Here is a 24,053-nt window from a genome sequence, read left to right as displayed (position 1 = left end):
AGCAGAGAGAGCAGAAGGTTAGAGATTGAACAAACAGATTCTGCAGAATAGGAGAACAGAGAGAGAATTAAGCAGAATGATGAAATCGGGGTCCCTATGTCCTCCAAAAGTCTAAGCCTATAGCAGCATAACTATAGAGAGAGAGCTCAGGATAACCCGAGCCACCCTAACTATAAGCTTTATCAAAAGGGAAAGTTTTAAGCCTAGTCTTAAAAGTAGACAGAGTGTCTGCCTCACGGACTAAAACTGGTAGTTGGTTCCACAGGAGAGGAGCCTGATAACTAAAAGATCTGCCTCCCATTCTACTTTTAGAAATTCTAGGAACCACTAGTAAACCTGCAGATTGAGAGCAAAGTGCTCTGTTAGGAACATAAGGAACAATCAGATCTCTGATATAAGATGGAGCTTGGCCATTTAAGGCTTTATATGTGAGAAGGAGGATTTTAAATTCTATTCTTGATTTAACAGGAAGCCAATGAAGAGAAGCCAGGATAGGAGAGATATGATCTCTCTTTTTAATTTTCATCAGAACTCTGGCTGCAGCATTTTGGATCAGCTGAAGGCTTTTAACTACAGTTTGTGGACTTCCTGATAGTAAAGAATTACAATAGTCCAGCCTTGAAGTAACAAATGCATGGACTAGTTTCTCAGCATCACCCCTGGACAGGAGATTTCTAATTTTTGCAATGTTCCTCAGATGAAAGAAGGAAATTCTAGAAACCTCTTTGATCTGGGATTTAAATGACAGGTCCTGATCAAAAATAACACCAAGATGTTTTACTTTATTATCTGAAATCAGTTTAATCCCATCCAAATGAAGTGACTGGCTAATCAGCTTCTTTTTCAGAGACTCTGGTCCAAAGACTATAACTTCTGTTTTGTCTGCATTCAGAAGCAGAAAGTTAAGAGTCATCCAGGTTTTTATGTCTTCAAGACATGCTTGTAATCTATGTAATGGGTTAGCTTCATCTGGATTTATAGACAGATATAGCTGGGTATCATCAGCATAACAGTGGAAATTAATCCCATGCTGTCTAATAACTCTACCAATTGGGAGCATGTATAAAGTAAAGAGAATTGGTCCTAGCACTGATCCCTGTGGTACTCCACAGGTAACCTTTGAGTGTGTTGAAGATCTATCATTAACATAAACAAACTGAATTCGATCAGATAGATAGGATTTAAACCAGTCTAGTGCTGTTCCTTTAATTCCAACAAAATATTCAAGTCTTTCTAAAAGAATATTATGGTCAACTGTATCAAATGCAGCACTAAGATCCAACAGGACGAGCACAGATACAAGTCCATTATCTGAGGCCATGAGAATATCATTAGTGACTTTCACCAGAGCTGTTTCAGTGCTATGATGAGCTCTAAAGCCAGACTGAAACTCTTCAAAAAGTTCATTATGGTGTAAGTGGTCGCAAACTTGTTTGGCAACTACTTTCTCAAGAATTTTGGATAAGAAAGGAAGATTGGATATAGGTCTATAATTAACCAAGTCATCTGGGTCAAGAGACGGTTTCTTAAGCAGAGGTTTAATTACAGCAACCTTCAAAGCTTTAGGTACATATCCCTGTAACAGAGATAGATTAATCACATCTAAAATGGAGGAGGAGATCAAAGGGAATACCTCCTTAAATAACCTGGTTGGAACTGGATCTAACATACAAGTTGCAGGCCTAGATGAAGACAATAATTTTGCTAATTCAGAAAGTTCAACTGGATCAAAGCAGTCTAAACCCGGTTCAGATTCCATGACTACCTCAGGTACAATCGCGGATAGAGGAGTGCTTATGATCTTATTTTTAATAAGATCAATCTTATTTATAAAGAATCCCATAAAATCATTGCTGTTAAGAGCAGGTGGAATGGACGGTTCAACAGAGCTATGGCTCTGGGTGAGTTTGGCAACTGTATTAAAAAGAAATCTAGGATTATTCTTATTCTCCTCTATTAATGAGGAGAAGTATGCTGCTCTTGCTTTACAAAGGGTCCTCTTATACAGCAGTAAACCATTTTTCCAGACTAGGAAGGACTCCTGCAGGCCTGTGGAGCGATATTTTCTCTCCAGTTTCCTAGCATTTTGCTTCAAAGTACGCAGCTCTGCATTAAACCAAGGAGCAAGCTTTCTATTTTTAACGGTTTTCATTTTCAAAGGAGCTGCGTTGTCTAAGGCAGTACGCAGAGAACTAGCAACCCCATCAACAAAATCATCAACCTGTGAAGGGGAATAAGCTATACTTTTGCACTCTGCAGCACTGCTCAGCGACACAGAGGAGAGAGAAAGTGAAGCCGATTCTTTAAAATTTATAACTGCACTATCTGATAAAGATCTACTAAAATTGAACCTTCTTTTGGGGGAGGAGAACTCTGTTAAAGTAATCCTGAAGGTTATTAGAAAGTGGTCAGAGAGGACAGGGTTGTGAGGAAATACTGTTATTTCTTCACATTCTATGCCGTATGTCAGCACAAGATCCAAAGTATGAAGATGAGAATGTGTGGGACTATTCACATTTTGAACAAAGCCAATAGTGTCTAAGATAGCATTAAAGGCTGCTCTTAAGCTATCGCCTTCAATGTCAGCATGGATGTTAAAATCTCCCACTATGATGACCCTGTCAGTATTTAATACCAAATCAGAAAGGAACTCTGAAAACTCATCTAAAAATTCAGAGTAAGGACCTGGCGGACGATACAAAGTTACAAAAAGAAGAGGTTTTCTTGCCTTGAAATTTGGATGAGGGAAATTAAGGGTTAAATGTTCAAAAGAGTTGTAGGTATTAACTGTTTTGGGAGTAATCAGTAAGTCAGACTGGAAGATTGTTGCTACTCCTCCTCCTCGCCCAGAACTTCTGGGTATGTGAAAATTTAAATAGCTTGAAGGAGTTGCCTCGTTTATGCTCACATAATCCTCTTGCTGCAGCCAGGTTTCTGTAAGGCAAAACAAGTCAATGTGATTATCACAAATCAAGTCATTAACTAGCAGACTTTTAGAGGAAAGCGATCTTATGTTAAACAGACCGCATTTAATTGTTTTAACTTTTTCCCCACTTGGAGTTATTTTGATTTTAATTAGATCATCATGATTTACTCCTTTGGGAATCTTTGCTAATTTATTAGATTTTGGTCGTGGGCAAGACACTGTCTGGATGGAGTAAAGAGTGGGTAACAGTAGAGAAGCTGCAGAGATGTGTGTTAAACTACAACTCTGCTTCCTGGTCTGCACCCTGGGTGGTCAGGGTTTTGGAGGACTAATAAATGTGGCCAGATTCCTAGAAAGAAGAGCTGCACCATCCAAAGTGGGATGGATGCCGTCTCTCCGAATCAGACCAGGCTTTCCCCAAAAGGATTGCCAATTATTAATGTAGCCCACGTTGTTTTCAGGACACCACCTAGACAACCAGCGGTTGAATGACGACATGCGGCTAAACATGTCATCACTGGTCAGATCAGGGAGGGGACCAGAGAAAATTACGGAGTCCGACATTTTTTTGGCAAACTTACACACCGAAGCAACACTAATTTTAGTGACCTCCGATCGGCGTAACCGGGTGTCATTACCACCAGCGTGAATAACAATCTTACTGTATTTAACCTTATCCTTAGCCAGTAGTTTCAGGTAGGATTTGATGTCGCCCGTTCTGGCCCCCGGCAAACATTTGACTATGGTCCGTGGTGTCTCTAATGCCACGTTTCTGACTATGGAGCTGCCAATCACCAGAGTGGGCTTCTCAGTGGGTGTGTCACTGAGTGGGGAAAACCGGTTAGAAACGTGAACGGGTTGGTGGTGACCAGTGGGCAGAGATCCACGACTACGCTTTCTGCGTACAGTTACCCAATCGCCTGGCTGCTCAGGCACTTTTGGAGGAGAGCTACGTGGGGGGCCTACTTTAACTCCTGGATGTGCAACAGCCTGAAGCCTGGATTCTAACTCTGACACCCTCGCCTCCAAAGCTACAAAAATACTACACTTATTACACATCCCATTATCACTAAAGGAGGCAGAGGAATAACTGAACATCTGACACAGAGAGCAGGAGAGAGGAGAGGAAGAAGGAAGAGTTGGAAAAGAGAGGGAGGGAGAGAGAGAAGCCATAGCAATGCTAAGCTAGCGCTAGCCTAGGCTAGCTACTCCTTGCTATCAGAAATAAAACCGTGTGAAACTGACAAGTGCTCAGTAGAAAAGTGCAGCAGAAGGTGCTATGTTTTAAAGGGGACTGCAAAGGGGACATTTATGTTTTAATAAAAGGGGACTGCAAGAGGGGGGTCAGGGAGAGAGAGTACTGTGTTGGGTTGTAGCTCTTTCTCCCCTTCTGCAGAAGCTGTTGAAAATCCTTTTCTGTGTGGACTCAGTCCTTCTTTTACAAACCTACATTTTTGAACCTAACAATGTGACAGACTGGAGTTGTATAAAATGTTTCTTTAACCGTTCATCGTGGCCACTTCCCGAGAAGTGAGCCGGGTTGGTAAGCAGCTGCCTTCTGTAACCCTAAGCAACTTCTCTGATCTGAGTAAGATTATAATTTCTATCAAAATCTGTTGTCATGTCTCCTGGTTATTTGATACATATAAGTGTAACGTGTTCTTTAAAGAGTTTGTCGCGAGTGATCTCTTTTCAGGAAAATGAACCAGAGAGACAAAGCTTCAAGGTGTAGACACAGAGCCTTCCTTTATCTTGTAAATATATCAGGGTTTGGGAGTATAAATGGTTCCAGAGGGTTCAACATCCTCATTTCCAGTACTAACTTTTGTACTTTAAGGATGAGCAGGTGTTTTCAACTCCTGGATGTAATGGTAAGACTACAGTCTGGCAGGAGATCAATGCTTTATCATCACAGCATGTGTTAAGCTTTGGTGACACTAAGACAAGATTAAAATTCTCCCTGTTAGTGTGGGTAATCAACTGAGACACTCCTGTAAACTGGGTTTTAGTGGTTACTTTAATAAATGCTTTTGTAACAGAAGGATTTGAAATTATTTCAGGATGACCATCATGACTGTGTGCTAATGAGCTTCTCTCTGGCCAGTGGAAAAAGAAAACCCACTTAATAAACACAATAATTCACTCATCATTTATGCACAACATGTATCAGTGAGCACAAATGAGATATGGAGGATTTCCTTTATTGTTTTTTATTTTTCGAAGTGCTTCCTGAAATAGCTTGTAATGGATCCTGCTGTGAAGATGATATTCCTTCCATCAACAAGTCATAATGATCAATCAGCGTTCTGCAGCTGGTAATGTCTGCTTGGTGAGGAATTACCGAAAAGGCTTATATTTCCTTGTGTAACAAAGAAATCAACACATATATATCGATCAAGCTGGTGCCTACACCTTATGCAATTCCAATTTGTTTTTTATTGTGTCTGGCAACAGGTTTGTTTTCTGTGCTAAGCAGATCTATCCTGGGGTCTGGCATCACGTCTTTTGCATGTAGGAGGTAAACTTGCAGATGTTTACCTCCTACCTCCTGGGATGTATTTTTCAGTCTATGTGAGGAAATAAATAAATCCAGCCAGCATTGGTGGGTAGCTTTATCATGCTGCTTTGTCCAGCTGGAGCAAATCTGATGCTGTTGCAGAGTTTTTATTGAGCAGATGGACGTTCTTAGCCTGAAGAAAAATCAGCCAGTGACTGCTCTAAGTCCATTAGGGAGCATGACAATATTCCTAATAAAAAGTGTTTTGTATAGTCCAAATATAAAGTGCTATTATTATAAAGTAATTTTTTTCAATTCTTTGTGTTATTTGGATTTAGTAAGTCTTTTTTTTCTTTCTTTTTTTTATTACAGTGTCCTGTCTGGCAATGTGGCAATAAGAATAATTGTCTTGATGCCAAAAAGAGCCAAACAGATTTTACTTTCACAAGTGGAGCAGCACAAGTGTTCCGCTTGTTTTATGCAAATAAATAGCTTTATTAAAATTATGGAGGGAGTTTCACAGATTATATGAACACTGCAATGAACCGAAGAGGAAAAACAGAAAAAAAGGAGAGAAGATGAAAGAAAGAAAAGATAAAAGGGAGATAATGATACAACATTTTCAGTCTGCTTCATCACCTGCAAAGAGTGTCATGATGGGCTTCACAGACTTAACCCACATGCAGAACACACCACGGACACGGGGTAAAAAGTTCAAAGGTTTATTCAATGTTGCACAAACATATAAACACGGTTCTGGTATAAGCCCGGGACAGACTTCTTGAGGGTTCTCTGTAGAGAAGGGAAAGTTTGGTTAGCCAGAGGTCTGGAGTTTCTTGACTGAGTTTGAAGTTGGTTCAATACCTGGAGGTATTCAGACTGATTCGAAGAGAGGGGGAACCAATTGGGTCCAGAGCTTGTGGATCCAGCAGAGGCTTGATAGTAGCAGCGTTTGTCTTCAGACCAGAGTTTGTTAACAGACCTTGAGGGTTTGCCAGGGTTCTCTCCTGAGAACAGAACACAGATCCAGAAGTGAGTCTTCAGGTTCGGCTCGTGAGGGCAGGCGGACAGGTCTAGGAAACAAAGAGCACAGCAACAGGTTAGAACACAGAAATGTTCAGAGGCACGTAGAATCAGACTAGCGGGCTTGGCTCAGGTTCTGCTAACCATAACTTGGCAACACTGGCGCTGAAGACACGTCTGGCTGCTGCTTATGTAGTTGGTCTCCTGATCGGCAGATGAACTTCAGGTGTGCCTGAAGCTCCTGCTCAGGAGACCCAGGGCGCTCTCTCCTGGAGACAGATGGCAGAAAACTCCAGATCCCAACAGAGATGTAGAAAGGACAACGCAACCAACAGACATGGTACGAGACGTACAATAAAGTAACACCCAGGTACTATCGCTGAAGTAGCATTATTTAATCTGACATGTAGCCTACTCTGTGTTACCTAAAGATAAGAATATGTATGGAAGTGAATCTCTGAGTACCTGGATTCAGTAAGTCTTGCCACAAATTCTTTGTGATTGGGTAATTCAAACTCATGGATACAATGCCATGTAAGCCATCGCCTTGTATCTTGAACTGTTTGTTTAGAGCAGTCTGTCCTGGTGTCAAGTCTTACATCAGAGGCGTTTCTTCTGGGATTCCTCTGTGTGTGTTTTTTTTGTATTAATAATCCCATAGGTTCTGACTGGCAGCCACCACCGTGTTTTACTATGGAGAAATTACGTGTTTAGATTAATGTGTTAATAAGCCACTTGCCAAACCATTTGTTTTACCTGAGCTATGTATATTTACAGTTCTGTCTGTATTACTGTGAGCCACTAGGTTACTTCTATAATGAATGCTACTCTGCTTAATCTGCTTTCAATTCACCCAGATGACCATTTCTTTATAGTTTTGAGCACATTCTTCAGTGTTTGACCTTTGTGGGAACTGTCTGATACACATAAATGACACCAGTCAAATTAGCTCTATGCTGAACTTCACTACTATCTGAACTCAAGGCAGTTCCATTTTGCCTGTCTTTCTCTACCGGTTGAACTGAAGACATCCAGCCTTTATTAGGGACATCTGCAATATCCATCCATCCATTTTCTAGCACGCTTATCCCGAGTTGGGTCAGGAGTGGTGCTGGTGCCTATCTCCAGCAGTCAATGGGCGAGAGGCGGGGTCCACCCTGGACAGGTCGCCAGTCCATCGCAGGGGAACACAGAGACAAACATGAGAAACAACCATTCACGCACACACTCACAGCTAAGGGGACTGTAGAGAAGCCAATTAACCTAACAGCCATGTTTTTGGACAAAAACGTCTGCAATAATAAAGTTCAAATAAAAACATGAAACAGGAAAAATAAAATTGGAAAGAGAGGATTGCACTTCCTCTTTCAAAATAAAAGTTTCAAAGTAAAAGCATGCAAATGCATTAATGTAAATAAAGGAGAGAAAAGGGGATATCTTTTGTTTTCTATTTGGCACAGTCTTGGTTTTCCATTTGTTGTCCTCTGCTGCCCTCTTGTGTCCTCTTTCCCTAGCTCTGTTTTCTGCTCTGCCCTCACCTGTTTCTAATCCTCTCGTTATCCCTCTCTTTGTCTCTGTCCCCTTTAAAAGCCTCCCTCTTCAGTTCCTGTGTGCTGGATCGTCTCTGCCTTCCTCGTCTCTCCCTGGTTCCTAGAGTTTGGTTTTCCCCTGATGTCTCCTTGGTTCTGGTTCAATGTTATTTTGTTGGATTTTTTGATTCCTGCCTCAGTTCCTGTGAACCTTATTAAACCCACTTAAATTCACTTCTGCCTACTTGCCTCTGCATTTGGGTCCTCAAACCAACTCCAAATCCTGACACTATTAAGTTACACAGATTTAAGTTGATGCAGTCAGGGAATCTCCCTTTTTTGCTAACTGCAACTTCTGGATGTATTTATTTGGACTATATTCAGTCATAATATGGTAAAGTTCTCTGATTACAAAAAACACTGCCACACTTTTCAGAATTTTATTTATTATAAAGCATATTTCACCCAAATATCAGCATCTTTAAAGCTACAGTGTGTAATTTTCAGCGACATCTAACGTCCAGACTGCAGACTGCAGCAACATGAACGTCTCCCCCCCACCGCTTCTCCCCCCCAACAGTACGGCGAGCGTTAGGGGACAAAATGTCTTCCACGACGTCGGAATCACCTACCTTCTCAAGTGATGAGGTTTGTTTACATAGATAATTTTACAGATAGTATTTCATTAGTCTGTGTAGGGTATAGATTTCATGTAGACTTTAGATAATAAATATACCCGTTATTTTTTCTACATCGTTGTGACGTTTTGGTGAGCTGCTTTGCATGGTGATATAAACAGACTAAGTAATTGTAGTCATTAGTTTAACAGCGAGATTGTGTTCGCTGGAAGAATATATATTCCCCGTTTACAGAGTCCAAGTCTTGTTTGTGGCACGGGGGTTACAAGGCGAGGAAGAGGGAGAGGGCAGAGAAGCCGGGGTGGGCGTGCAGCTAGGGCCAGGCGAGGGAGGGGTGCCAGCGGGGTGAGAGCAGAGGAAGAAAGGCTTGAAGATCTCCAAAGGAGCCGGAGAGAAGTAACCGAGGTATATATCCAGAAAATTATTTTACAGAAAATTACTGAATCATTACCTGTGAAACGTCAGGGACGTTGCTGAATAAGTATACTGGAGAGTAACAGCATCATCACGCAGCATGTTATTGTTTTAGACAGGTCTGAGCATCCTGTACTCCAAAAACTGCAGTGATATTAGACAATTGTGTGTGTAGGATTAATTACCTGTCCAAGAGAAAACTGGCAACTTGAGCGTCACTTTGAAAACCTTTTTCCTCCATCAGTGACTTCCATCGTGTAAATACCGTGCCAATGTTGATCCGTGTTTTTTGTCGTTTCTTGTCATGCTTGCGTTTATTCTCGTCGTGTTTCCGCTTCTTAGATGACGGGGGTTCGGTGTGCGCCGCTTTTCGTTGTGATACAGAGTAGGCATGATCCTCCATTCGTCTGATGTTTGGCCACACAGTGCCAAACAGTTTGCAAAGTCACTCACGCCTGCCGCCTTGTTCACCTTTCTTGTTACTGAGGCGCAGTATACCTGCTTCTTCTTCTTCTTTGGTTTCAGGCAGACTAAACGCTTCTCAAGCATAATACTGCCATCTACTGTTCAGTACCGTCTCAGTTCATCTCTCTTAACTTGCCGTAGTTATTTTCGAGCGTCATGGGAGATCTCGCAATCACTAGTTTGTTGGCTCTGCGCTGCCGTAGCGCAAAGATGTCAGCCTCCATGGCTGCGAGACCCGCTCCTATGTAATTATAAATAACGAATTCTAAGGCAACGCAAATATTAAGGTTAAGAGGCTGAGCTCATAGGTGATGATAAATAACATAGTTATGTATAATATATTAAATTTCTGACTTTATATCCCTGTAATTATTACACACTGTAGCTTTAAGTCATTTGTGGTGGTAAAGTTACAAAAGTGATGAAAATATATTGTATTTTAACAATATTTTATTTTATTCACATGTGTTAGTTGCAACGAACAATAATATACATTTTATTAACATCTGTAGAACTTATATATCTGATGATAAATGTCTTAAGGTCAAAGTAGGTAAACAATCATACAGGTATTAATATAATTCGTCTAGCAGTCTGTTCACACAGTCTTTATTTCCTGGGCCACAGCAATTTTCACACTGTGGTTCACCCTGAGTTGCTATGTGAGTGGAGAAGGACCAGCGAAAAGAGTGTTATTATCACTGTCAGCATCAAAGTTCAGACTCAAATGCATTTTTGACACCTTCCCATTCAGTGGGACCTGGACGGCCACTGAGCCTGTTAGAGCAGAGCAGACATGCATAAGAACCATTATGTTGGTTCTGTGACACAATAATCAAGTGAAGGCTGTCTGTACATCCAGTGCAAAGCAGGGATTTCAGAAGTTTACTGCCAGTTCAGCAGGCTTTGATCACGTCAGCTTCAAGTTGTGTAAACAGTTCACATGTAAACATGAAGCAAAGCAGGTGCGATTAAATGCATTAACAAATCCACCATGACTGACATTCAGAACTGCTCGTTATAAATCAGGGTTTCGGGTTGTTTTTCTGTTCTTTTCTGTCGTACACCGTTCAGTGTCTCACAGGATATGTGTCAAAGAGATTTTTGTAGTAGAACAGCAGTAAAACTAGAAGGAACTACATGCTGAAGAGCCGTCAACACATTTTTGTAGTGAAACACTGAGACATACAGCAGCATCTCTGAGAGCGCAGCCTGGGATCAGCTTCGATTTGCCGTGACCGAAGATGAAGACTGCAAGCGACAGTCCGGTCCAGATGAAGCTTTGTGGAGAGCTGTGTAAAATTCCTCATGACAAGTGGAGGCCAGAGCCTTGGATAGCAGAGAAATCCTCCTCAAGGATAAATCGCTTAGGCTCGAAATCCTGTCTGTTGATTGACTAAACCAAAAAGCTCCCTTAAAGGACTTTCTAATTAGCTTGAATTCTACACAATGAATCCCATAAATCTTGAGCAAATTGTGATGGAAAAAATTCTAAAGTAGTTTAATGTAATATTTAAATGAGTTACCTTTATAACTCATTTATGCGTCTTCATCTTAAGGCATTGCATTTCCACATCACTAGAAAATCAAAGGGAAACAAAGCTTTCTTTTACACTTTACACAACATTATTTATGTTTAGATTTATGAAGTAAGGTTAAATAATTTAATTTGCAAAGTCCTATTGTCATCTGTCCAAACAGACATTTTTGCCCTGTAAATAAGCCTGAGTCTTTCATTATTATGACTTGGCTATGATTATTATAAACCAGTGGCGGCTGGTGGAATTTTGTCTGCGGGGGGCAAAATAGACGTATACCAAAATCCATACTTAAGTATACTAAGTTCATAGGCTACATCCAGCATGAACGTTTTAGCATACTCGCCATCAGTAAATGGTTTTCCATTCCTCAATATTGCTAAAGATCCCACAAAACTAGTTGAATTATAGTCACCCTGGTGGGTCCATACGCGGAGTTGAGGCTAGCTGGCACTGGAAAAATTATCTAGAAATAAGTGCAAATTTTATTTAATTAAGTGTGTTTACCCTTAATTTGAGTAGGTAAATTAGATAGTTTGCCAATTGAATGAGTATTTTTCCTCTTAAAATAAGTTAATTAGATGATATGCACTTGAAATAAGACAATGGAATTGTGTTTTGTCTTATTTTAAGTGTAAATTGCCTTGTTCCATTGGCAAAATGTCTCTTTTACCTCCTTAATCCAAGAACAAATGCATTTATTTTAAGAAAAAAATGACTTATCTAGATTTTGATTTTTTTTCCAGTGTAGCACTCAGTAGTTCTTGGCATGCTTTCTTCCTGCTGTCTCCTGCAAGGTATTTTGATGCAAAGGTAGCATGGCTATCTAAGTAGAATTTTTGTAATTTTGCCTCTTTTATTGTCCAAGTTGATAATATAAAGACCATTTTTGTAAATGAATTAAAAATAATTATAATCATGTCTTACTGGCTGGTTTGTGTATTTCCTGACAGTTATTCCTTTCAAGGTTCTGCGTATGAGGTCTGAGTATGTTATTGCTTTCTATAACAGAATAAAAAAAAATGCTGGTTTTCTTTTTCAATATTTAGTTTTTGGTTTGCATTAATCTACACAAAAGTGCATCATATAACATGAGAGATATTGGAATGGTGTAAAAGCAGCTGAAACAAGGGTTTTGGAGTGTTGAACATGATGCTTACTGCATTTGTTATCTCCGGTGGAGCCATCAGACCCCAAGACACTGAGCCACTGTTTTTCTTTCCACATTAAAGCACCATTACTTACTTGGTAAAATCCAGGTCCACCAAGTTGAGTTTAAACCAACAAGGCGATGAAACAAACAAACATATGCACAAATATTTTAATGAGTTAATCATAGGTTCAGTCAGAAAATGGCCAAAGGACCCCCTTCATTCAATGTTTACATGATTCTTCCCAAGAACTACCTGGCACGCTGCACAGCAAACATGATCTAACCTGGAAGAACACAAACAGCAGGTTTCTACTCATGTCAAAGCTCGTAGTTGTGTTTTAGTGAGAAAAGGTCAAGTCTGAGCTATTTCCACATGCCTCTGTGCAGCTTTTTGCTCTTTCTCTTGTGTATTTTGTAAAAAGAATTTCAAGATTTCTACGAGAGGCCACTTAAACTCTCTTCTGCATGTGATTGCATATCAAATCTGAACAATCAAAAAGCAACACAAGTCAGTATTTGTCGAAAGAGTTTAATCCCTTGTGAAGAGCGTGAGAAGAAGGCACTCTAAGCCACAGGTGCTGAGTGTAATATTCATTTAAAAGAGAAGAGGCAGCACTCGTAGTCTGAGTACACTTCCCTGTGGATTTTGTCCTTCGCTCGTTGTAAATCCCTGCAGGGTGTTTGACAGCATCCTTGGTATATATCCAGCTCTTATTGTGTTTCTCATATGAAGGATTCTCATAGAGCAGAAAATAAATGAATCCAACCAATCTTTTATTTATTTATTTATGCCTCATCTCTAAAAATACCAGAGCTCTTGCTGGATTATTGGTTTATTGAGTTATTTTAATCCAAATCCTGAATTTGTTTGTTTTTATTAATAATTTGTCACATTTGGAATATTACATCTGCAGCCAATAACATTAAATAGAAAATTGCGGCTGTTGGGAAATAATCTTGGATTTAAATGTTTACATTCAGTTTCGTTTGGCTAAATGAGTAATGCTTATTTGTTTTAAATATAATTGAGGCACATCTCTCATTGTACTTAATGCCCTCAGTGTTGTATAGAAACCACTGATGCAGCAGCAGACTGTAACAAAAACCATGTTCTAATAGACTCTCTCTCTCTCTCTCTCTCTCTGTTTATCATCTCTCACCCTTGGAATCACCATCTGTTTGTCCATATTGTGTGATCTTCTGCTTCTGGTCCCTGCGGCTCACCACCAGACGCTACTTTTGGCCTCGCGCTCGCCGTCTTTCTTGTTTGTGGCCTCGCTCTGCTGGGTCTTCTCACATTAGTCTCCTGGAAGCTCTGCTGGGTGCCTTGGAGGAGCAAGGCTCAGTTCCCAAGCCCATCTCTCAGCCCGTCCGGTGACCTGGAGCACTGTCCGCACCAGCAATCCCTTCCTCCGCCCAGTCCCCAGCATCCGGTGGTCACCATGGCGACAGAGAAGGTGAAGGACCCCGTGGGTTCGATGGGCTTCCTTGAGGCTGCGGTGAAGATAAGCCGTACCTCCCCTGACATCCCTGCTGACGTGCAGCTCTCTATGAGGGAGCACTTCCTACGTCGCACGCAACGCATGCAGAGACAAACCACTGAGCCGGCGTCCTCCACACGGTTAGTCTATTGCATGCAAACCTCATTGTATAACAGTCAGGTATGTTTTGTATGCTATCTAAAAACACTTGGGGTTGCATGCTCCTTATGAATACATAAGGAGTAAATGTTGTTCCCTTATTGTTGCAAGCAAATGAAATAGAAATATTACAATAAACACTTCAAAAATTTAAATAAACTACAATTAAAACTTTTCAATTAAAAGCATGCTTCTGAGAGTGATTCTGCTGGTTTTTTTATTACGGTATATTTGTTTCAAATTATTATATTTTTTAAATTTTATTTTGATAACTTGTTATTTTTCTAGTTAATGTGATTTTTAAACTGCATTCTTTCCACATTATGTTTTACAGATCAAATTGTCTTTGCTTTAAACCTAAACAAACAAATAAAAAATGTTGCTGCTAATCTCCAAGCAGAAATACATCTTCACTCCTCTTTTTTAGCAGAATGATCATCACCAAAAGTGAATAAAACAAAAAATAAATAAATACAAAAAATAGTTACAGTGATTATTAAAACCTTTTTTTTTTTTCAATGAATACGTTTTTCAAACATTAATTTCTGGATTGTATTTTTTATTTACACAAAGTGTCTTTTGCTTGCAACAATAATGTAACAGTTTTCGCTCCACAGATCCTGATTTCACAACATGCATGTAAGAAGCTCCATTTAAAGGGATAGTTCGGTATTTTTGACATGAATCTGTATGGCATCCCCATCACCAGTGGCATGCAATCACACTGACTTACCCCTGGCAGCGTCCTGTGAGCAGAGTTATCGTCCAGTTTTGGTCAAGCCGAAAGTAGTCCGGCAGGTTTTTAGGACCAGCGAAATAAAACTTTTCTCTTCCCAAAACATTATGTGTTCAAAAGAGTGATATTTTTGCATCCCAAAAACGTTGTAGTGGAAAAAGTCACACGTCGTTATCAATTGGTCCTATTTTCTCTCTGTTCGTATCACTGTGCGCCGTCATTCAGACAGCGAGCTCAACAACAGCCAGATGCATGTCTCCCTCCGCCTAGCTCCTAGCTGGGCGGACCGAGATTTATTTCGCTGGTCCTAAAAACCTGCCGGACTACTTTCGGCTTGACCAAAACTGGACGATAACTCTGCTCACAGGACGCTGCCAGGGGTAAGTCAGTGTGATTGCATGCCACTGGTGATGGGGATGCCATACAGATTCATGTCAAAAATACCGAACTATCCCTTTAAGAGGCATTACAGAGTTTTCTCATGATACTGCCACCTGTGGCCAAAACACAGAACTGCAGCACTCTTCAGCTTGTTATTGTAGCGAGCTCGTAAATGAGTTTTGTTTTTCTTTTTCCTTTTTTTTCAACCTACATAGAATTGCCATTAGTGACTGAGTTAAGCTTTATACCGGTTGCTTTTGATTATCTACGTAGATCTTGAAAGTAACTTTGAATTGTTTGCTAGATTATACCAAATTGAAATCATATCCGCTGAACAGTGCAGGAACTTCCAAAGTATGTTTAGTGAAGATAGGCTACTGGCTTATAGATGCATCAGAACTAATGAGCTGCCAGTCTGCAAACGATGTTTTAGTCGCAAAGGTTCAAATAAAAAGGCTGTTTTAAAGATATTTTCAGTAAAAAAACTTACATTATGTCTCTTTATTTCAACCTGGAATATAAAAAATGGGAAACAGAAATAACCTCAAGCTGTAGCACATTTCCACAGTGCAGCCTGAGAATAACTTCAACATTTATTCTCAACATTTTTGTATGTTCTGGTTGTTGAGTATAATTCAGTCGCAGTTCTCTGTAGGTCATTGTCATATCGGTGTAACGAGTCCTCAGACCAATTAATGAAATAAAGTTGTACCGAAAGCATTTTGCAGTATGTTTGCAGCAGGTTAAGAAGCCAATATCAGTCTTTTATTAATCCTGTTTTACAGCCTTTTCCACAGTTATTAGCAACCAGGTCGAATATGTTTAAAAACCCTTGAAAAACACTCAGCATTTATTAAAGAATCTTATGCTGAAAGTCTCTGAAAATCATCACGCTTAATTTGAGCCTTTTCATGCATGTAGAGGAATGTCCCATTAAAAAAATGACCCACAATTTTATATTCCCAGTGTTATAAGACTTGTGGAAGAGGTTTTTTTTTTTCTATTAGGCTCAGTAGCATTTCTAAGATTATTCAATAAGTGATCCACAACTTTTAATCTACCAGAGGTAGAAGTATGACACAACACAGAGAGGAATTGATGTTGTTAGGTATTTCATTTTAGTCAAAACTTGGCTAATTAGACAGATTTCCATAAGCTTATGAAGAACTGCTTTGCTGGCATGAAGTTATTGTAGCTTTTTTAATTAATGAATAAAGCTTTAATTTTAGTTTTTCTTAATAAAGCTGCTTTATTGAACATTTCAGCCATATTGGTTAGGACTAAGGTCAGGTTCATTCAACAGAGCTGACGTCGGCCAGCTTTATCCATTACAAAAGCAGTTTTGACGACTGTTTGGAATCACTGTCCTCTTGGAACGGCCATTTTTCTTACCATCCAGCAGGTGATTTAAAGGAATAGTACACCCAAAACATGATTAGCCTTCATTTTCTACTCACCCCCATGCTGAACAACACCCTGGAGTACTTTTTTGATATCTCAAATGCATCTGGAGATCTGGGAGGCTTCTTGCTGTCTGCTGACATTCAAATAATGGAGGTGCCCAGCGCCCGAGGCAGAAAAGTCCATAAAAGTCCACAAAAAACGTTTCAATATTCCTCCATACTGCTCGTCCAATGTATTCCAAGTGTCCTGAGTGGGTAGCATCCAGAATTTACTCGAAACGAAGTCATTTAGAATGTTTTTAGAGCATAAACAGTAGTGTATAGGATTTCCTGAAAGCGCGCACATGCGCGTTCACGACGCTACGGAAGCCGGCAGACCAAGCCGGATGAAAGTGCGCATTCAGCGTCTGCTCTTCCAATAATGCAAGCGTAGAAGAAGAAATGTGCCGTTTACCTGTGCAAAGAAAGAAACAACGAAAGAAAAATGTCTGAGGACTTCAGTGTTGAGGAAGAGCATGAGTTCTTTGCCGAGCTGAATGCGCACTTTCATCTGGTTTGGTCTGCCATCTTCCGTAGCGTCGTGATCGTGCATGTGCGCGCTTTCAGGAAATCCTATACACTACTGTTTATGCTCTAAAAACATTCTAAATGACTTAGTTTCGAGTAAATTCTGGATGCTACCCACTCAGGAAACTTGGAATACATTGGACGAGCAGTATGGAGGAATATTGAAACGTTTTTTGTGGACTTTTATGGACTTTTCTGCCTCGGGCGCTGGGCACCTCCATTATTTGAATGTCAGCAGACAGCAAGAAGCCTCCCAGATCTCCAGATGCATTTGAGATATCAAAAAAGTACTCCAGAGTGTTGTTCAGCATGGGGGTGAGTAGAAAATGAAGGCTAATCATGTTTTGGGTGTACTATTCCTTTAAGGAGAAATATGACTGTTTGTGTTCAATATCCATCCTCTTTGCTCTGTATGCCAGTTTCACTCACAGCATATCAGTGGCCAGGCCAGCCACACTGACGTACAAGGGTACGTAAGTTTGGCATGGCTCAACACTCTCCTGCCTCAAACAGACCGGACCAATTTCATCATGGGAGGCGGGCCTATAATGCAACATCTCTTTACTGTGACTGTAGAGATGGTAGTTGGAACAGATGATGCCCTTTTTTGTGTCCCAAAGGAGCTGCTTATACTATTAAAACTGTGTTTGTGTCATAAAGGGTCTTTGTTTCATAAAGGGTCTTATTTAAAACAGACGTTTCATATTCACATGTACCTATTTTTACATGAGGTTTGTATGCACTCAGAGAAACAATGTTTTGCTACTTTCAACCACACCTTAGTTTCTATTCATTAAAGAAGTCAGCAACACAGTTCACCATGAGCTCAAAGTAATCTGCTTTACTAAAATCTCTGCTCTATGTGATTAAATTCAAAAATTATGTTTATATAATTTCTAATTGGCTAGTGTATTTAGATGTTCTTTCTCTGCAAGATATCTGTGTTGTCAGGTCTGTTGCTAGGAGTGAAAATCGGTCCTCTGCCCTTTGTCAACACTTGTCTGTCTGAGTTTGTTCATTAAAAAAATCCCACAGATTTTCCCTACATCCTCTTATAAGCTTTTTACTCGTTTTGTTCTCTTTAGGCACAACTCTTTCAAAAGACACCTCCCCAGGCAGATGCAGGTGGGCAGTTTAGATTTGGGCAATGACTACATGGTGGACAGAGACGAAAAGCCAACCAGCCTGGGTCGCATCCAACCAGAGCTCTACCAACAGAAGGCCTCAGACTCAGAGGAGTCGTCCAAGAATGGCAAAGAGAAAAACTGTGGCAGGATTAACATCTCACTCAAGTACGACTATGAAAACGAGGCATTAATCGTCAATATTCTCAGGGCAGTAGACCTACCAGCCAAGGACCTGTGCGGTACCTCTGACCCTTACGTCAAGGTCTACCTCCTACCTGATCGCAAGAAGTTCCAGACCCGTGTCCACCGGAAGACGCTCAACCCCACGTTTAACGAAAGCTTCCAGTTTCCCGTGCCTTACGACGAGCTGCCTGTGAGGAAGCTCCACATGAGCGTCTTTGACTTTGACAGATTTTCTCGGCATGATATGATTGGGGAAGTCGTGCTGGAGAACTTGTTCGAGACATCTGATCTTTCGAGGGAGACAAACATATGGAGGGACATCGAGTACGCAACAAGTGTAAGAATCATCTTTTTCCTGTTCTGTCTTTCAGAAGTATTGATTGTCTATACTTGCTTCTCTTCTCATGGATGTTTGGGGGTGGGGGTGAGCTGCTGCCTATTTGCAACGGTCGCTGGATCAGAGGCAGGGTACACCTTAGGAAGATTGGCAGGATTTCTCCCCTGTGGATTTATTAATTTCATAAATGAACACATTATAATAAAATATTTCCCAACCCATTGTTTTAAAGGATATATAGCCAAGTTACTTAGCAATCTTTAAATGTATGCATCAGTAACTCACTCTGGTTGCAATTAACATTTTTATGACAAATTGCAGCTTCCTGCTAACCTGACTCCGCCAGATGGATTTGCTCCGCATATCCATCTGGAAACCTTCCGTAGAAGTAATTTTGGGAAGGGGCGAAAATACTGGTTAGCTGATTGGCCTATGTTGGTGATAGACGGGCCAAATAAACCAATCAGATCAACGAAGCATATGACGTACTAACAGAGCGACGACGAAGAGGAGCCAATTGATAGATCAAACTCTTGCCGAAACCAGTTGGGAGAAGAGCAAAAACATCTTTTCCTCTGAGAAAAGCCTCCAGAGCAGTGTTTTGCTCTTCTTTCAGTAAAGAAATACTCTGTAATTCCGATAAAACTTGCTCGATAGCCACGCTAACGCTAGTTTCATCGACTGAAGCCGACATGTTGTTTAGACTGAACTGTCACGCTTCTCGTTGCGTCACACCTCAACCCGCCTCAAATCCAATGCTGATTGGACGTTCGTTTGGTGAACGGCTCCAAATTTTCTTCAACGGAGAGTCTCCAGACTGATTAGCGAGTGAAATCTTGAAAGCTCGCGAGATCAGGATGGTCTCACGAGGTTAGCTTCCTGCTGGCCTAGTGTTTGTGATTTTTGTCCTTAGTGCTTTGCTTTTCGTCACTTTGTTAGTAAATATATCCTTTCTGTATATATCTACCATAAGAACATTAGCAGATTATGTCACTGCACATGTGTACAGATGGTCAGCAAGGAAAAGCAATGGAGGCGAGCAAGTATGGAGCTCCAAGAGTAGTTATGTAAAAAAAAAAGTCCAAGATCAACTGTAAATAGGTGCAAAAAGTGTTTCATTGTAAGAGGGATAAGGGAAGCAGTGTGGGCTTAAGGGTTTTGCTCAGGAACCCAGAATGGAGGCGAACCGAGTACTTGCAACCTTCTCAGAGCACAAGTGCACTGCTTTAAACCATTAGGCCAACACTCCTACACTCTTCTCTGGTTCTTACAGTCTGAGATGATGCAGTCTCCACACCACACAGTGAGACAGCTGGTCAGAATGCTCTCTATGCTGCTTCTATAGAGGTTTGTGAGGATGGGTGGGTACAGGTGGGCTCTCCTCATTTTTCGCAGTAAATACAAGCGCTTTTGTGCCCTTTTTACCTGTGTGGAAATGTTCATATTCCAGGTGAGGTTCTTTGTGATGCGCACCCAAAGGAATTTGGTACTGCTAACCACCTCTACAGCTAAGCTGTTGATGATCAGTGGAGTGTGGTTAGGTCTGTTCGTCCTCAAGTTGAAGATGATCTATTTTGTCTTCTCCATGTTCAGGATCAGGCTGTTTTCTCTGCACCAGCCCAGCAGCTGCTCCACTTCCTCTCTGTAGTCCAAGTCATTGTCTTCTCTGATGAGGCCCATCACCGTGGTGTCATCTGCAAACCTCACGATGTGATTGGTGGTGGACCTGGGAGTGCAGTCTTGTGTCATCAGAGTGAACAGCAGGGTTCTTAGGATGGGAGCCTGTGCTCAGGGTGATTACATCAGAGGTGTTCTTTCAAACCCTGCCGGACTGAGGTCTGTTTGTGAGTAAGTCTAACAGCCAATTGCAAAGAGGTGTATTGAAGCCCAGATGTTCCAGTTTTCCTATCAAATGCTGTAGGATGATGGTGTTGAAAGCTGAACTGAAGGCCCGCAACAGCATCCACATGTGGGTGTTCTTCTCCTTCATGTGTGATGGGCTTAGGTGAAGATTAGAGGAGATGCTGTCCTCAGTGGAACAGGTCCGTTGGTAGGCGAACTGGAACGGGTCGAATGTTGGGAGGAGACTGGAGACGATGTGTTCTTTTACCAGCCTTTTAAAGCATGTCATCACAATGGGAGTCAGTGTGACAGGCCAGTGGTCATTGAATGAGGTGACCTGAGGCTTCTTTGGGACCAGAATGATTGAGGCAGACTTAAACCATGCTGGCACTATGACTCGGTCCAGCAAGGTGTTAGAAATGTCTGTGAGGACACCAGTCAGTTGACCTGCACACTCCTTGAACACCCGACCAGGAATGTTATCGGGGCCTGGTGCCTTTCTTGGGTTGACTCTCCTCAGAGTCTTCCACATGTCAGCTGTGGCAAGGAAAAGTTCCTCCTCTCCATGATGTGGAACAGCTTTCACTGCTGGAGTGGTGTTTAGTGCATCAAACCTTCCAAATAAGTTGTTTAGTCCATTTAGGAACTCAAATCAGCTACGCCCACCGAGGGTTAGGGTGTTTTGTAATCTGTGATTCCCTGTATACCTTGCCACATCCTCCTGGTGTTGCTCACATCATGGAGGAGATCCTGGATCTTGTGGCTGTTGTTCTGCTTCACTGATCTGATGGCACGGTTCAAGCTGGCTCGCACTGTCCTCAGTGCCTCACTACAGACACGGGCAATGTGGAGTCAACAAGTCATCTCCATGTTATGTATTTAATCTACCAAGCCAATTAACCAGGTGAGTCCAATCTGCACAGGTTAATTCATGGTGAAGATTGGACTCACCTGCTTCAGTGGCTGGGTAGAACAAATACATGACATGGAGATGACTTCTTGACTCCACATTGCACATGTCTGCCTCACTATCATTAGACTTCAAGGCTGAGTTCTGTGTTTTTAGGGATTTCCGATCCTCCCCAGTCATCCAGGGTCGTTGGTTGGATGACGGTGTTCTTTGTGGTGCTGACGTCGTTAATGCATTTGCTGATGTAGGCAGACGCATTCATGGCACACCCATCGATATTGATATTGTTATCAAAGGTTGCTGCAGCTTTGAACATGTTCCAGTCAGAGCATTCAAAACAGTCCTGGAGTGTCTGCATGGCCCCCTCCATCCACACCCTGACCTGCTTTACTGTTTAGTCCTGATGAGCTGCGGCCTATATGCAGGAATTAGCATGACAGATCTAACTATCCAAGGTGGGGGCAGGGGCCTGACCTGAATGCATCCCTTATGTTTGAATACATTAAAGGGTCAGATTGGACGTTTGAACACAGCTAATTTTTTCACCTGTGTAAACCATACTGGGTTGATGATGCAGTTAAGTCTTAGTGGATTGGAACCTAAAAAGTAAACACAGGAATGCTAACAATACCAGAGTTATTTTTTATCATTTGCATTTGACCGACATAAGTTTGGACAATGCCACATTGCATCTCTTTCAAGCTCAGAACAGTAGGATCCAGTATTTGAGTCGGACAAACATGTTTCTAAACAGGTTTATTGGAAACTGAACCAAAGTGAACAGCGTGGGTGTCTAAGGCAGGAACTTCTGCAGGAGGAGACAACAGGTTACTGACCATGTGTTTCTGGAAGTGGATGATTATAAACGTGGGAGTCACTAACCTGGTCTTATAGTTCAATGTGAGCCAAGAGGATGAGGATTGTTCCAGCCGGTTGACTGACAACGGAAGGCAGCGGTTGCCGCACAGAGCCCCAGACGCTGATGTATCGGTGGTCAGAGGACAGGCAGTGGATAAGTCTAGAGTGTTATGTCCCTGAGTTGCTTAGTCCATATGTTGATAAAAATGAGGAAGCACAGTCTTCAAATTAGCCTGGTTAAAATCCCCAGCAAGGATGAAAACTCCCTCTGTATGTGCAGATTGAAACTCAGAGATAGCCTGATGTAGAATTAGCACTGGGGGGACTTATACAGCAGAGTACCTATGTGTGGTGACCTGTCCAGGGTTTACAATGTCTTTTAACCATAAGCCACTGGAGATAGGCAACAGCCCTACTGTGAGCTTGAAGGAAAAGCCAAAGAAAATGGATTGATATTGGATAAATTAATGCATTTAACATCTGCTAATTTCATGGTGCATTCATTTATGTCTTGGGACATTCACATTTATGTATTAAATATTATATTGATGCCCCTCATATACCTCCGGGATACCCCACTTGGTGTTTGGTGACTTCATGGGGTAGGTTCTAACCTCTATTTTGGGAACCTGTGGCTTAAAAAAATCACATCTTCTCCATAATGTATTATAGCGGGCCTGTGATGTTTTCCTCACATATTTAATTCTTGTTTTTTTGCAGCTGGAGTGTTTGTTGCTCAGCCTCAGTCTCATTTGTCTAAGGGGCATTTAAAGCCTTAACAGCAGAACCATTTTAAATTTATGAGGTTAGAACCAAATAAAGCTTTTTGTTGTCTCTTAAACTATTTGACATTTCTTTAATGATTTCCGGTGGGATTATATGACTATATTAGATGTTTTAACTGATGTTTTAACAGACCTGTGATGCCAATAAGCATGTGTGTGCATGTTAAACTAAGTAACTTTTAAAGCTACTTCTGAACAATTTCTAGAGGCCATCTTCAAGAATGGCATGTTTACTTGTTGTTGGCAGCACATTAGGCGCCTCAGAGCCCTTGTCACTTTATCACCTCCACAGGGTACCATTATCTGACAGCTCCGCGTGCTTCAGTTGTTGAACTTCTTCGGGATTTGTTCAATAATCTCAACATTATTGCTTTGTGGGCAGAAAATGCAGGCAGCCTTTCTTGGCACACTAACTTGATTGAACCATCGATTGATTTTCTGACAAAACTCCTTGCTCTGCATCAACTCCAAGATAGGTAACATAAGAATGCTTAGATGGTAAGTGTTCGGCTGAAACAAAAAGCAAATGTAATTGTTGTTTGTTGTAAAACGTTGTAAGATTTAATGAGTGCAAAAGATATCAATACTGAGCACTCTTGGAATCTAGGATTAGAGGGAGCTAATTACTGATAACCTCAACCTTTAAGGTAAGGATTAAAAGTGCTGTAGATAGTAGATACAAAATGGATTTCAAGCAATTTGACCCCTGTCTCTGTTCAAAACATAGTATTACAAAACATTTTCACTGGCTAATAACATTAATAAATAGAGGTAATTGAATGATTTGCCAGTGTGACTAACAACTGTGTGTAACAATCTAGAAAGGAACTAGCGACTAGATGTGTAAACTCTACCAAAAAATATCTGATCTTTTTTCACAAACAAATTAAAATACTATAGGATCTTTAAGTCTGATTTTTTAATTCTTGTTTGCGGTAGTGCTAACGTGCTGACATGTGCTTCTGGCAGTTCATAAAGGTCACGCAGATGTGATGCAGATCCTGGATTTATTTTTAATTATTTATGGGACTTTAGAAGCGCTCCAAATGTCAAAAGTATAACATCAATATTAGTAGGTCACCAAACCCCCTTCACCTATGT

The 24,053-nt window shown here is 41.0% G+C and overlaps 1 protein-coding gene across 1 annotated transcript in view; it reads left to right on the top strand.

Annotated features, from left to right (window-relative positions):
- The window catches only part of syt6a (synaptotagmin VIa), a 186,766-nt gene that overhangs the window by 143,901 nt on the left and 18,812 nt on the right, over positions 1-24,053 (top strand). Inside the window, exons 2-3 of the mRNA XM_038309189.1 lie at positions 13,414-13,804; positions 17,996-18,557. Coding sequence (XP_038165117.1) covers positions 13,414-13,804; positions 17,996-18,557 — 953 coding nt within the window. The remainder of the gene's footprint in view (positions 1-13,413; positions 13,805-17,995; positions 18,558-24,053) is intronic.

Source organism: Cyprinodon tularosa, unplaced genomic scaffold (genome assembly GCF_016077235.1).
Source record: "Cyprinodon tularosa strain WSP-4 unplaced genomic scaffold, ASM1607723v1 ctg66, whole genome shotgun sequence".
Taxonomy (NCBI): Eukaryota; Metazoa; Chordata; class Actinopteri; order Cyprinodontiformes; family Cyprinodontidae; genus Cyprinodon; species Cyprinodon tularosa.
Note: the sequence above shows the minus strand (reverse complement) of the source record. Positions and strands in the feature narration are given on the sequence as shown.